Genomic DNA, 12,657 nt, shown 5'->3' with positions numbered 1-12,657 from the left:
AGACATGGCTTTTAGAGTTAGACCACACTAAAACTTGGGTCCAAAACCTCTTGATAATGCCCCAACCTAAGGCTAGAGGACAAAAGACAAAAACTTGACCCCTCTAGTCCCAAGGACTGAGGTTGAAAACCAATCATGGACCTGTCTGGCCCAAGTCATTAATGCAAAGGACGATTCCCTCTGTCTTTATTCCATCCTCTTCTTCGGCCCTCAACCCATGTTTTTCATTTCTTATTATAATGAGAAAATTTCTCCATTGTGATGAATAGGTTCTGAAACGTTGGTTTCGTGATTAAGATGGTTGTGCTGATCCAACAAGAGCCGTAGTGTTTTATATTGATGACGTGTACTTTTTACATGAATGAATATTTCAATTGAGAAAATAATAGGATTTACAACCAATATCCAAAAACATAGGGCACGTTGATGACTTGTCATCAAATCCTGATGATAATTCTTAGCATGCCAGCTGGAATATTTTGTCAGAGTAATATAGTAATCTCAAACTTCATAATTTCTCTTTTTAACAATAAATGCTAGAAGAATCATTAAACCTCTTTAAGTTTGATATTGCAATGTGACTTGAGCTTTAAAATGTAATAATTTCAAAAAACCCATCAATGGATATCAATTTTCGTAAACTTTTTTTGTAGATTAAAATTTTTTTAATAATTTTATTTTTTTGATATTTGCATTTGCAATCTAAAATCCTTTTGACTTAAAAAAATAAAATCCAGAGGGGAAGATGTTTGGGACCCACAGCAGCACAGCTGACGTCACTACCCTTACGGGTCAGCATCCTTGCATCCTCAACTTACGGACACGACACATGGAAGCGACTTACTTGTTCGACGTAATGCCTCACTAACAACGGAAGCCAAGCCATCGTCGCCAGATTTCCCAAAGGAACAGGAAAGATTTTTGAGGCACGACTGATAGTATTGAGAGGAGGAGCTAAAGAATAGAGAAGTCTGAGAGAGATGTGGAGGCGCGTGGCTTCGCTTTCTTCCGTGATCTCATCTTCGAATTCGTCCTTTTTTCGCCAGGTTCCTGTCTGTCTCTCTTCCTCCTCTACCCCCATTTCAATTTTTCTTTAAAAAAAAATCAGTTTTGATTCGTTATATGTTGTTGTTGTTTTTGTTCTTCAGTTTGATTATCCATGGCTTATGACAGTCGGTTTTTTTTTTTCATATAGGCCGCAGGCAGGTTCACCATATGGGAATCATTAACGACAGGGATCGCCCAACAGGTATTGTTTAAATTGTCAAAGTGATGATCATGTCTTGTTGCATTGGAGCTCGTGTTGCATAGGTTGAAACTTGAGACTGATTTCGTGGTAAAATGTTCTTTTTCTACTTATCTACTTTGATTGGATTATTGTAGTATGAATAAGTTGAATAAGTTAAGAAAAAGCCCCTTTATTTATGTGTTAACGGAATCATATGTTGTTTTTTTTGTCATTTTCTTGATGAATAGTTCTGCTTATAAGATAAATTGATAGGTGCCGCTTTTTAAGGCTAAGTTTTTCGGACCACTCTTAATTATGTGTTTCCAACTGTTATGCTTGGGATGCATTTAAATATCTTGCAACTCTGAGTGAAGTATTCCATTTCCTTTTCCTTTTTGCTGCGGGTTTGGTCGCTTGGAGGAGGGGCAACTTAGATTTTTATAGTTTGCAACTCACTTTAAGAGGCCTTCTTTGAGTTGAACGGATTGGGCAGAAATGTGATAGATGGCTCCGTAAGCATTTAAAATGTTTGCTGTCATTAGTCATGTATCAATCTGATTAGTTTTTGTATGACATGAGTAGTTTAAACCTGACTTCTTCTGAGTTTTGAGATCAAGTGTAAATAAGAAGAATTTAGCAATTATTTGGCTTACCAATCTTTTCTCTCCCAGAATTTGAAATTGTTCAGTTATTTCCATGTGAATCCATGTTGTTAGTGTAGATTGTTTGTTTGGTGAATTTTGACCTTTTTTTTTTAATTTCTATTTGAATTTTAGTTCCTTTTCTTAGTTTTACAATGAATTCCTCTTGCTTTAAACAAAAGTATATTTTCCATGAAATATTCATAAGAATGATTTCTTCTTGTTGGTTCATTATCTGAATGCAGGCAAAAGGTGTATCCAAAGAGAAAACTCCATTCATAACATTTGTCCTAGGTAACGCTTGTGCATTGCTTGAATGACTAAATACATCCTGTGCTTACTTTGTATCCTGTAATGCAAATTCACTTTTATGCCCTGTGATTCATATTGTGGTTTTAGAACTCTTATTCTTTGAGCTTGGGAAGTTCTGCACAAAGTTAAACCTCATGTTTCCTTAAGGTGTTTCTCTTTTACATGTTTTATTGTATTTATTTTTAAATTCCTTTGTGGAGAGCAAGGCAGAATTAAGCTGCCTACTACACATCTGGTATACTTCATTCTTTGCCGAACAAAAGGATAGGTTGCAATCTGACCTAGCTTGTACCTTTTGGCTTTCTAAGTGGCATAAAACATAATAGGTTACATGATCCATATAACAAAATTGTAATATGAATAGGTTAACAATTTTATATGTCACTTGACCTTTTATTGTATGGTTAATATGCAAAATATTCTTGAGGTTATCCAATGATATGCTAGTAGGCATACTAGCTATATACCTCGTCATATATCAAACATTTTATCCTCTATTACAATCTAAACATGGTATTGAACATTAAACGAAATAGCAGTGTGGAAACCTAGATTCTTTATGCTTGTTTGGATGGCTTTTTGCACCCTACCTTCATATTGAAGCAACTTATGACCCCAGCATGCTTTGATGAACTATGTGTGAAGTGTTCAAGTAAACATTGTTTGGGCTTGTACTTGTGAAGCTTACATTTAATCAGATCCGTTTCCTGTGCCTTTCAATTTACAGGTGGTCCTGGTAGTGGGAAAGGTACGCAATGTATAAAGATTGTGGAGACCTTTGGGTTCACACATTTGAGTGCAGGAGATTTGTTAAGGCGGGAAATAGCTTCTAACAGTGCGGATGGGTAATAATGTCCCTTCATTGTTGACAAATCATATTATCGCTCTATCAAAAACAGATCATATTATTATTAAGTAAACTATTGTAATCCATGTCCTCTGATGATATAACTTTCATTTCAGTGCCATGATTCTTAACACGATTAAAGAAGGAAAAATTGTCCCTTCAGAAGTGACAGTCAAACTGATACAGAAGGAGATGGAATCAAATGACAATCACAAGTTTCTCATTGATGGTTTCCCACGAAGTGAGGAGAACCGAATAGCATTTGAACGAATTGTGAGCCTCTTGGTTTTTGTCATTTTTTAAACAGGTTCTTATGTGATAACTGGAAAAAAATTGACTTTTTGCCAGCCAAACTTTATGGGTAGTTATGTGTGACCTAAATTTGTTGAGCTTGTCTGGTTGAAGAAACTCATTAGCAAAGAGTTTTGAGATAGGTGGAAATATTAGAAGGAAAAAGGCTATTTATTTGAAGCAATATTTATATTATTGTTAACTTAACTTTCTTTATGGAACTTGCAGATTGGAGCAGAGCCAAATATTGTACTTTTCTTTGATTGTCCAGAAGAAGAGATGGTGAAACGGGTGCTGAATCGTAATCAGGTAAATATTGATAATTTTCTGCCATAAGTTGAATCTTGTGAAAACCATTATTGAAAACTTGGAATTTTCCTTTCACAGGGCCGAGTTGATGACAACATAGATACAGTTAGAAAACGCCTTAAAGTTTTTGAGGCATTAAATCTTCCAGTCATTAACTACTACTCTCAGAGAGGAAAACTTTATACGGTATATCTAACTGTTGTCTCTTTCTGGAGCTTTATGCTATCCCTTTCTAATCAATGGTTGCTTTCATAGCATACAGATCCAAACTTCTATATTGGTTGTTGTAACTGAAGCAAATGCATGCAGATAAATGCAGTAGGAACAGTGAATGAAATTTTTGAACAAGTCCTTCCAGTGTTTACTGCCTCTGAGGTATGTTCTGTGAGCACAATCATCCTCTATATCTAGCTGTGCTGAATTGTTGATTATATTTTTGAATCATGCTCATTTTAGTAAGTGATTGTTTTAGTTAGACTTTATGCTAAACCTTTTTGTTATCTTTCTTATATGTTTCTTGTCTAGAACTAGTAAGGTTATTCTTCTTGTGACTTTTTTGAATATGTTATCACTTGTAAGAATATGAAACTTCATCCCTTTCAATACCCAGTTGGACATCTTTGCCCCACTGATTTTACATGAGCTTAAGAAGGGAAAGTACTGGTGAAAAAAATCAGTGTCCTGCCATTGTAATGTCCATACTGTTTACCAATATACTAATAGTAGGTATGACTTTTATAGTGATTTTTCCTTTTCTTGCTGCAGGTTACTGAATAATAAGTTTTATGAAACAAGAATATCACAAATATAGGCAGATCCCTTTTATCTTTCCATGTTTTGACTAAAGATGGCCGGAGGTCAGCTGACCTTCAAAATTTCTAGTAGGATCAGGAAATCTCAGCAAAAGAAGTGAGGAAATCTAGTTGGGGGAAAGCTAATCGGAGTTGAGATTAGTTCTTTGTTTTCCTAATCCTGTTTCCTGCCTTTTGGACTCGATGCTGCATGTACATAGGTCACCTCACCTACGGGAAAATTGTGCAGTGTTGCAGCTCAACTGTCTGTTTACAATGCAAGGAGAATAGTTTGGTTAAAATTGGCACCATTATATGTAGAACAGTAAGGAAGACAGATGCTTTTTATTTCCAATTACCTGCACAGGGAAAAGGAAATAATTTAATAGTTACGAGAATTTTATTTCGAATAAGGACTGTGCTATCTGAAAGCTCCTAATCCTGTTAATACAGTTTATTTCTTCAAGCTTTTATTCATTCTGAAATCAAGTGGCTTGAGCACTTAAATAACATGCAAATACATGAGATTCAGCCGTTCAAGTGCATAATCTCCCACTCTTCTATATGTTTTCTTGTGATAGTCTTGGAAATTGCATCTTACTTGGTCTCAAAGATGTCCTTTGATTGTTGGGTAGAATGCTGAGTTCCTAAAGTTCAAAATGGTCAAAGCCTTGTCAGTCCATGAGAATTTAAACATAAATGGAAATTTTGGTCCTTTTTTTTTTTTGAAGTCTAATGCGCTCATCCAGTTTAGTTCTTGGAACTTCCTATAAAGCCCATTAAATATTATTCAAACTTCCCGATCAGGTCCTCCATTTTTGCCCGCTCTTCCTTCTACAACAATGGTTGCCCTTTTGCGACCACCGAGCCTCCACTTAGTTTCGTTGACTCTCCGCTGCTCCTCCACAAGCAAGAAAAGCGAAAAACAGAAACAGCTAAAACTAAAACAGATTCACCAGAGCAATAGTACTGCCCTCCCTTTCCGAAAATCATCCCCAACCCCACTCTTAATCAACCATAAACCCTTCACCCAAACCAAACTCCAGGCCCTGGACGCCGTCGTTAAAGACCTCGAAGCCACAGTCAAAAACGGCATGAACATCACTTCCGAAATATTCTCTTCCCTGTTAGAAACATGTTACCAGTTGAAATCCATTGACCACGGCATTAAAATCCACAATCTTGTTCCCAAAACCCTATTACGTAAAAACACAGGCATTTCTTCGAAACTTGTGAGGTTGTACGCATCCTGTGGACACATCGAAAGTGCCCACCAAGTGTTCGATGAGATGTCTAAACGTAACGAATCGGCTTTTCCATGGAATTCTCTTATCTCAGGATACGCGGAATTGGGACAATATGAAGATGCCTTGGCACTTTACTTTCAAATGGAGGAAGAAGGTGTTGAACCTGATCGGTACACGTTCCCTCGCGCGTTGAAAGCTTGCGCGGGACTTGGGTTGATTCAAATTGGGGAGGCGGTTCACCGTGATTTGGTGCGTAAGGGTTTCGGGAATGATGGGTTTGTGCTCAATGCTCTTGTTGATATGTATGCAAAATGTGGTGACGTTGTTAAGGCTAGGCGGGTTTTTGATAACATTGCTTGTAAGGATACAGTCTCGTGGAATTCTATGTTGACGGGTTATATTCGTCACGGCTTATTAGTTGAGGCATCGGAGGTTTTCCGTGGGATGATTCGAGAGGGATATGAGCCTGACCCTGTTGCTATATCGACAATTCTGTCTGGTGTTTGGTCATTGAAGATTGTGCTGCAGATTCACGGGTGGATTCTTAGGCGAGGAATTGAGTGGAACTTGTCTGTTGTCAATGCTTTAGTTGTTGTATATTCTAATCATGGGAAGTTAGATCGAGCAAGCTGGTTGTTTCGCCAGATGCCTGAGCGGGATGTTGTGTCGTGGAATGCAATAATCTCTGGTCATTCTAAACGCCCAGAAGCTCTGGTGTTCTTTGAACAAATGGTGAGTGGTGGTACTCTACCTGATAGTATCACGTTTGTGGCAATACTATCTGCTTGTGCTCACTTGGGTTTTGTTAAGGATGGGGAGCAGTTGTTTTCGTTAATGAGAAAGAAGTATGCCATAAACCCGATAATGGAACACTATGCTTGTATGGTAAATCTTTATGGGAGAGCAGGGCTGATTGATGAGGCTTTTAACTTGATAGTGGAGAGGATGGAGTTTGAGGCCGGGCCAACCGTGTGGGGAGCATTACTTTATTCCTGTTCTGTTCATGGACATATAGATATAGGAGAGATTGCTGCTCAAAATCTTTTTGAGCTAGAGCCAGATAATGAGCATAATTTTGAGCTCTTGATGAAGATTTATGGCAATGCAGGTAGGTTGGAGGACGTGGAAAGGGTGAGAAAAATGATGTTGGACAGAGGATTGTATGCTTTTTCTCCGTTACAAAGTTGTTTCTGATATTGATAAATCAAGCTGAAGTTCACGTTAAGAAATTAATTGGTAAAGCTTCTAGGAGATGGCTTTAGTTCTTAACTGTGCCATCTGCATATGAATTTAATTTAAAATTCAAGCAAATCATGTCGTATGGATGAGATTACAGAGAGCTTGCAGCTATCTACCTCCGCCTTCTGCAATGCTGGGGAAGACTCCTTCCAGAGCACCAACATATATAAGAGAAACAAGAAACCTCTAGGCAAGTAATGGAGGATATGGTTCTACAAAGAAACTTCAGTTATGTTACCTTAGAGTGTTAATATTCAAAACGATCTGTAAGTATCAAATCCTTATAAATAACCTTCGGTTTAAAAAAAGAAAAAGAAAGTTACTATCTCTGTTTGCAAAAACATTTTATATGTTTCATAAAAAATACACTATATTACGTGGGAAAAATTAAAATTACAAAAAGTGTAAGTGAAGTTTAATTTTTTTTTGTATTTGGCAATTGAGATCTCAATCACCATGTTAATGGATCTTTAAAATATGACATTCTTCGGTAATTTGAGTAAAGATGAGCACTTTTTTTTATTTTAATATAATTTGTCTGCAGTGACGCCTGCCCTAACTTAAGCAGCCATGTCTGAAAACAGATCTTTTCGATATTCATCATGTCTGTCTTATTTGATCTTTTGAAAAACTACAAGTAAGCTTGACATCAAACACTTATCTTTTGTTCCATTCGCTGAAGCAGACGTCTTCCCCTTACGTGGATTCATGAACGTGCCTCATTTATTTAGACCAAATATTTAGTTTGTTTAGACCAATCAAGCTGGCAAATTAGTGAATTATGCTTGGACAACATGTGTGAATTAGCTGTTATTTGTCATTGCTTGATAGGGAAAGCTGTCGCATTGAGTAGATAGGATTTTTCTTCCCCTTATTATAGATACCTTTTTTATTTGGCATGTTTTTATTAATTAGTAGAGACTTATTTCAAGTCATGCAACTTGATTACAGGTTGATAATAGAGTAAAATTGTCTATGCAGAGCTCGAATTGAGATAACTTAAATTCTAAAGAGGTTGAAAGTTAAAAAATTTAACATTCAGTTTAACTTGATTTAAAATAATTTAAATTTGAGATGATTTAATAAAAATTCGATATGATCCGAATTATATATAAAATTGAAACAATCGGAATTGAAAATGATTCAAATATGTTTATATGTACAAAATATTTAATAAGTAATATTAAATGTCATTGTTCAACATGAACAATGATAATAATGTTACGAAACTAAACATTCGAAGATAACTTCTAAAATACCTTAATAGTATAAATAAAGGGCTAAAAGCCTAAAATTACATTGTTTTGTCTTATTTATGTGGGTACTTATAACAGAAATTATCTATTTTTATTTATTAATTAGAGTCAAAGTTTTATATATTTATTAATTGATTTTAATCCTTATTATTGCGAAAAGTAAAAAATCCTTATATATAAGATTTTTCAATTAAAAATATAATTTTTATTTTTAATATCATTAATATCTAGAGGTATTAATCTTAAACACTATATGAAAAAAATTTATCTAATCAATATGATATATTAGCTATGCTCCGTTTACAGTTTTAAAAAAAGTTAATATAATGTTATTTAAATGTGCGATTGATATAATTAATAATATTAATAAATTAAATATATTAGAAGATAAAAAGAGGGTGTTAATTTTAAATTTTTTAAATCTAAATCATCTAAACCCGATTCAAATTTTAAATAATTCGAATTCAAAATGATTTTATTCGTATATAACTTAATTCATATCGATCCGAATATTAAAATAACTAGACAGATGCATATTAACTAGAACCCGATCTAATTTGATTTAAAAAGATCACAAAATTCAAAGGCAGGTGATTTAAAAGAAGCGAAATTGAGTTGGCCCCACCCAGATTGCTAATATTCTTTGTCCATCAATATTCCATCCATGCATAATTGGGTGTCTAAACTAATTAAAACATATGCTTTTGAGCTATTTGCAAAAATTTAGGTTTGCTCCGAAACTGTCTGTCTCTCCTTTTTCCTTTGATTTTAATGACGTTTTTCTTGCGCGTGTACGTGTGTAACAGCATAACGTCATCCTGGACGCGTCCGCTAGCTCTGTCATGAAATAAATGTCCACTCCACGTGAATGGCGCTCCATTCTCCGACCTAATGGCCCGCGGTGGTACTGCTGCCCGTGAAATTATCAGGCTCCCAGAGAGAGAAAATAAAAGCAAGACTAAAGCCGAGTATGCCTCGCAATTTCCGGCAAGATTCCGTTGCCGACAAACTTCTTCATGCCTAATTAGCCTTTTCATATTGGTTTTCGGCTTTTCGCAAAGTTTACTTTTAGCTTTCACACTTCTTTATTGACTGCCTCTTGTTTGGCATACATATGTTTCACTCTCCTTTTATGGTTTTCCAAATCCAGTTTTCTTTTCAATCAACAGTCATCGTTGCCGGTAAATAGATGCTTGGTAAGGGTTGCCTCTACCAAAACTGTCAAACTACGACGTTTCCAAGTCAAATTTTTGATGAATAAAATGCTAATACCGCAAATAAAGGGGTAGGGAAGGGGTCTAAAAAATTGCTGAAGCTCGAAGTAGAAATTCTGAATTAATTGCTTTGAATTTGCCCAAAACAGATCCATGTGCCACATGGTTGACATCACAAGTCGTAGACTATCGGCCCCACTTTAGGGACATATCCTTATATGAGAAACCCCACCCATTCACTAATGACCATATCTTTTTTTTTATTTTATTTTCTGAAATTCGCAACGTTAAAACAAAATGTACGGTATTTATTTAAGCCAAGTCGGTAGTTATAGGTGGAGGACCTGCCTGTGTTTAATTCTTATTTAATGCAAATGTACGAGAAGATGAAGAATCAGAGCTTAGATCTTGCGGACAAAAATACTTCACTAACTTTATTACACGCTTAATGAGGTTACCCCTATTCGCTATTAGCAAAGTTGAAAATCCAACACCGATTACACGCGTTAGACCACGAGCAAAGTGTCCTTTGACATCAAAGCTTAATGTCAAGTTTATCAAACCCTCTATAAATATAGAACCATGTCAGAATTTTTTTATCCAAGCTGCTCTTACTCACAAGTTTCCACTTTTTTGGCTCTGCTAAAGAAAAGAAAATGGCAAGAACCTCCCTTGTTTTCCTCTTGCTTTCCCTTCTGTACATGGCTTGTCAGGCCACATCTCCATCGGCTGCAAGCTCTCGTGCCTCGAATTTCATCAAGGCCTCATGCAGTGCCACCAAATATCCAGCACTCTGCGTGCAGTCTCTGGCAGCATTTGCCCCTACAATCCAGCAGAGCCCACGGCAGTTGGCTCAGACGGCCCTGTCTGTGAGCCTAGACAGGGCTCAGTCCACCGAGGCATTCGTGTCCAAGATGAAGAAATTCCAGGGACTTAAGGAGAGGGAATACGAGGCAATCAAAGATTGCATTGAGGAGATGAGCGATAGCGTGGAAAGGCTCAGCAAATCAGTGCAAGAGCTCAAGCACATGGGTCAAGCCAAGGGTCAGGACTTCTCGTGGCACGTTAGCAATGTGGAGACCTGGGTGAGTGCCGCACTAACCGACGAGAGCACCTGCGTTGATGGCTTCGCAAGCCGGGCCTTGGATGGTAAGATCAAGGCCTCGATTAGAGCCCGTGTCATGAATGTCGCTCAGGTCACCAGCAATGCTTTGTCGTTGGTTAACCAATTTGCCTCAAAGCAGTGATCAACCAACTGTGTTGCTGTTGCAGAAAAGTCAAAACAAGTGGTCGACTAGTCGTGGTTTTCTTTAGAGGCTAGCTTTTTGTCAGTTTTATCATGTGCTTTGGTTCTGAATCCTTTTGGCTGTACATGTAAGCTTTTCTTAGCAAGTGGAATGCAAACAGATCGTGTCCTCCTTACTTTATTGGATGCTGCTTAGACTTCGAGCTACTCTTTTTTTTTTTTTCCTTTGGTAAACACGCCAAATAACTACTCTTACTCTCTGTAGCCTTGAATTAAGGGATTTTTCACGCTAATCACCGTGATTTGCGGACAGCTTGAAGGACCATAATCTTCAAGAAAAGTGTCTGTCCACATTATATATATGAATAGCTACTAAGACCTTATTACATAGGTCTTAATTTAGATACTACCTAACATCCATTCACCACTTTTATTACAACTATTTGCATTTCGTAATCTCACACGTAATTATTATCTAATATATCCAATATTGAGTCTACCCATTCATATTACTATCATTTAGATGATTAGCACTTCTCATACATATAGTAGTTAGCATTTTCTTCACTGGGAATTAAGATGTTTGTTAGAGAATGACTTACGAGCATTAATTAAGGTTTCAATACAATTAATCCAAAAACTTATGTACCCATCATATTCACAATTAAGAGTTTGATTTTTTTTAATTTAAAAGCTATTATAAAGTTCTTATGAAAAATAATAATTTTTAAAATTAAATTAAAGTTGTTTGGTAAACTGTTTGGTAAAATAATTATATAAGTTTTAATTTTGATTAAAATTATCCATCTTTAATCACCTAATAAATTAAAACAGAACAAAACTGTTTCAAGTTTATATACGATTTCAGTTGTTAAAATAAAAAAATTCATAAAAAGAAACAACTGTCAAGCTTATATAGTAGTAATAATATTAGATTTTTATTGATTTAGTAAACATTTGGACTATGATGCTTCAATTTTCCAAAAAAGAAGAGAAAAAAGGAAATGATATATTTGACATTAGAATCCTTTGGTGAGGAATAGAGAAAACTTTTAAATAGTATTTGAATGCAGTTTTAAATTTTAAGTCTTTTTTTCCTTTAATCTTGATAAGAATTGAAAAATCTAAAACAATCTTAAATTTTTTATTCTATTGTTAGGTCTTATGCTTTTTTTCTTTTTTTAGTAATCTTTATAGAGAGAGGTAGAGGAAAAGAGATAGCGATACAAAGAGAGAGAGAGAGAGGTTGATTGAGAAAATAAGATATCTTTTGAAAAATTAGAGTATTTTTAAAAGAAGAGAAGAGTAAGTTCGTTTTGGAATTTTTCTTTAAGGTTTTTTTTTTAAATTGTGTTTTTTTTAAAAAAGTTGTCCTTAGTAAGAGCTTGCAAAAATCTTTTAGCTAAACTTTTGCTTTTAAAAAATACATAAACTAAAAAAAATCAGATCAAACAGACACTAAATTTTATATTTAATTTGAAATATTTTTAACTATAACATATTAAAAGAGTGTTTTTAAGTTATCAGAAAAGATTTACCCTTTTAGATATGACAAAATCATTTCATAAGAGCTAATCCTATATCCTTTTTAGAGTACCCTGCACTCTAATAAAATCACATAATTAATACATGGGACTAGAGAGCCGGTAATGTTTTGTAGAATTTATCTCTTCTGAAGAGAAAGTTCAAACTGATCAGTATATGTTCTGGAAAAAAATCAATTAAGTTTGCCAAGCTAAGACCAAATTTTCTGTAGGTGGATTCTCGAGCGCTTTGGGTACGTTTTTTCTTTCTAATGTAAGCAATACAGAGAGCCACGGCAGCAATTCGTCACCCAAAGCATTGAATGCTCCCAATTAAGTCTGGACCATGAGGACCGACACTATTGTTTATTACTCCACACGATTTAAACTAGAATCGAAATATTTTCTACTATGTATTGACAGTGAGACTATATTCTCAACATGGTGGTAGCTTCCTTATTAGCATCTTTTAATTTTATACTTTTCAACTTTGAAAAGCTTAGCCGTTTATTT

At 35.4% G+C, this 12,657-nt stretch overlaps 3 protein-coding genes across 5 annotated transcripts; all 3 read left to right on the top strand.

Annotated features, from left to right (window-relative positions):
* Positions 1–818: 818 nt before the first annotated feature.
* On the top strand, positions 819–4,832 carry LOC110417541 (P-loop containing nucleoside triphosphate hydrolases superfamily protein). Of its 3 annotated transcripts, none has more exons than XM_089783829.1 (9): positions 819–1,052; positions 1,196–1,249; positions 2,115–2,163; positions 2,909–3,026; positions 3,145–3,301; positions 3,548–3,628; positions 3,707–3,814; positions 3,938–4,003; positions 4,514–4,832. In XM_089783829.1, the coding sequence occupies exons 1-9, from the start codon at positions 981–983 to the stop codon at positions 4,574–4,576; spliced, it is 768 nt and encodes a 255-aa protein (XP_089639955.1). In that variant the 5' UTR covers positions 819–980; the 3' UTR covers positions 4,577–4,832. The 3 variants fall into 3 exon arrangements, with proteins under 3 accessions (XP_089639955.1, XP_089639956.1, XP_089639957.1); XM_089783830.1 differs by having other exon boundaries at positions 820–1,046; XM_089783831.1 differs by having other exon boundaries at positions 821–1,052; positions 4,394–4,832.
* Positions 4,833–5,014: 182 nt separating this feature from the next.
* OTP70 (Tetratricopeptide repeat (TPR)-like superfamily protein) lies at positions 5,015–7,223 on the top strand. Its single transcript, XM_089783828.1, has one exon. It carries the CDS (start codon positions 5,262–5,264, stop codon positions 6,858–6,860), a length of 1,599 nt encoding a protein of 532 aa, XP_089639954.1. The 5' UTR covers positions 5,015–5,261; the 3' UTR covers positions 6,861–7,223.
* A 2,743-nt stretch (positions 7,224–9,966) lies between these two features.
* Positions 9,967–10,802, top strand: LOC110417540 (21 kDa protein-like). The gene has a single exon (XM_021429927.2). The coding sequence runs from the start codon at positions 10,032–10,034 to the stop codon at positions 10,620–10,622; it is 591 nt and encodes a 196-aa protein (XP_021285602.1). The 5' UTR covers positions 9,967–10,031; the 3' UTR covers positions 10,623–10,802.
* Positions 10,803–12,657: the final 1,855 nt, after the last annotated feature.

The sequence above is a fragment of the Theobroma umbraticum genome, unplaced genomic scaffold (assembly GCF_002168275.2).
Source record: "Theobroma umbraticum cultivar Fairchild unplaced genomic scaffold, ASM216827v3 scaffold_50.0, whole genome shotgun sequence".
Classification (NCBI taxonomy): Eukaryota; Viridiplantae; Streptophyta; class Magnoliopsida; order Malvales; family Malvaceae; genus Theobroma; species Theobroma umbraticum.
The sequence above is the reverse complement of the archived record's forward strand: the minus strand, read 5'-3'. Positions and strand labels throughout refer to the sequence as shown.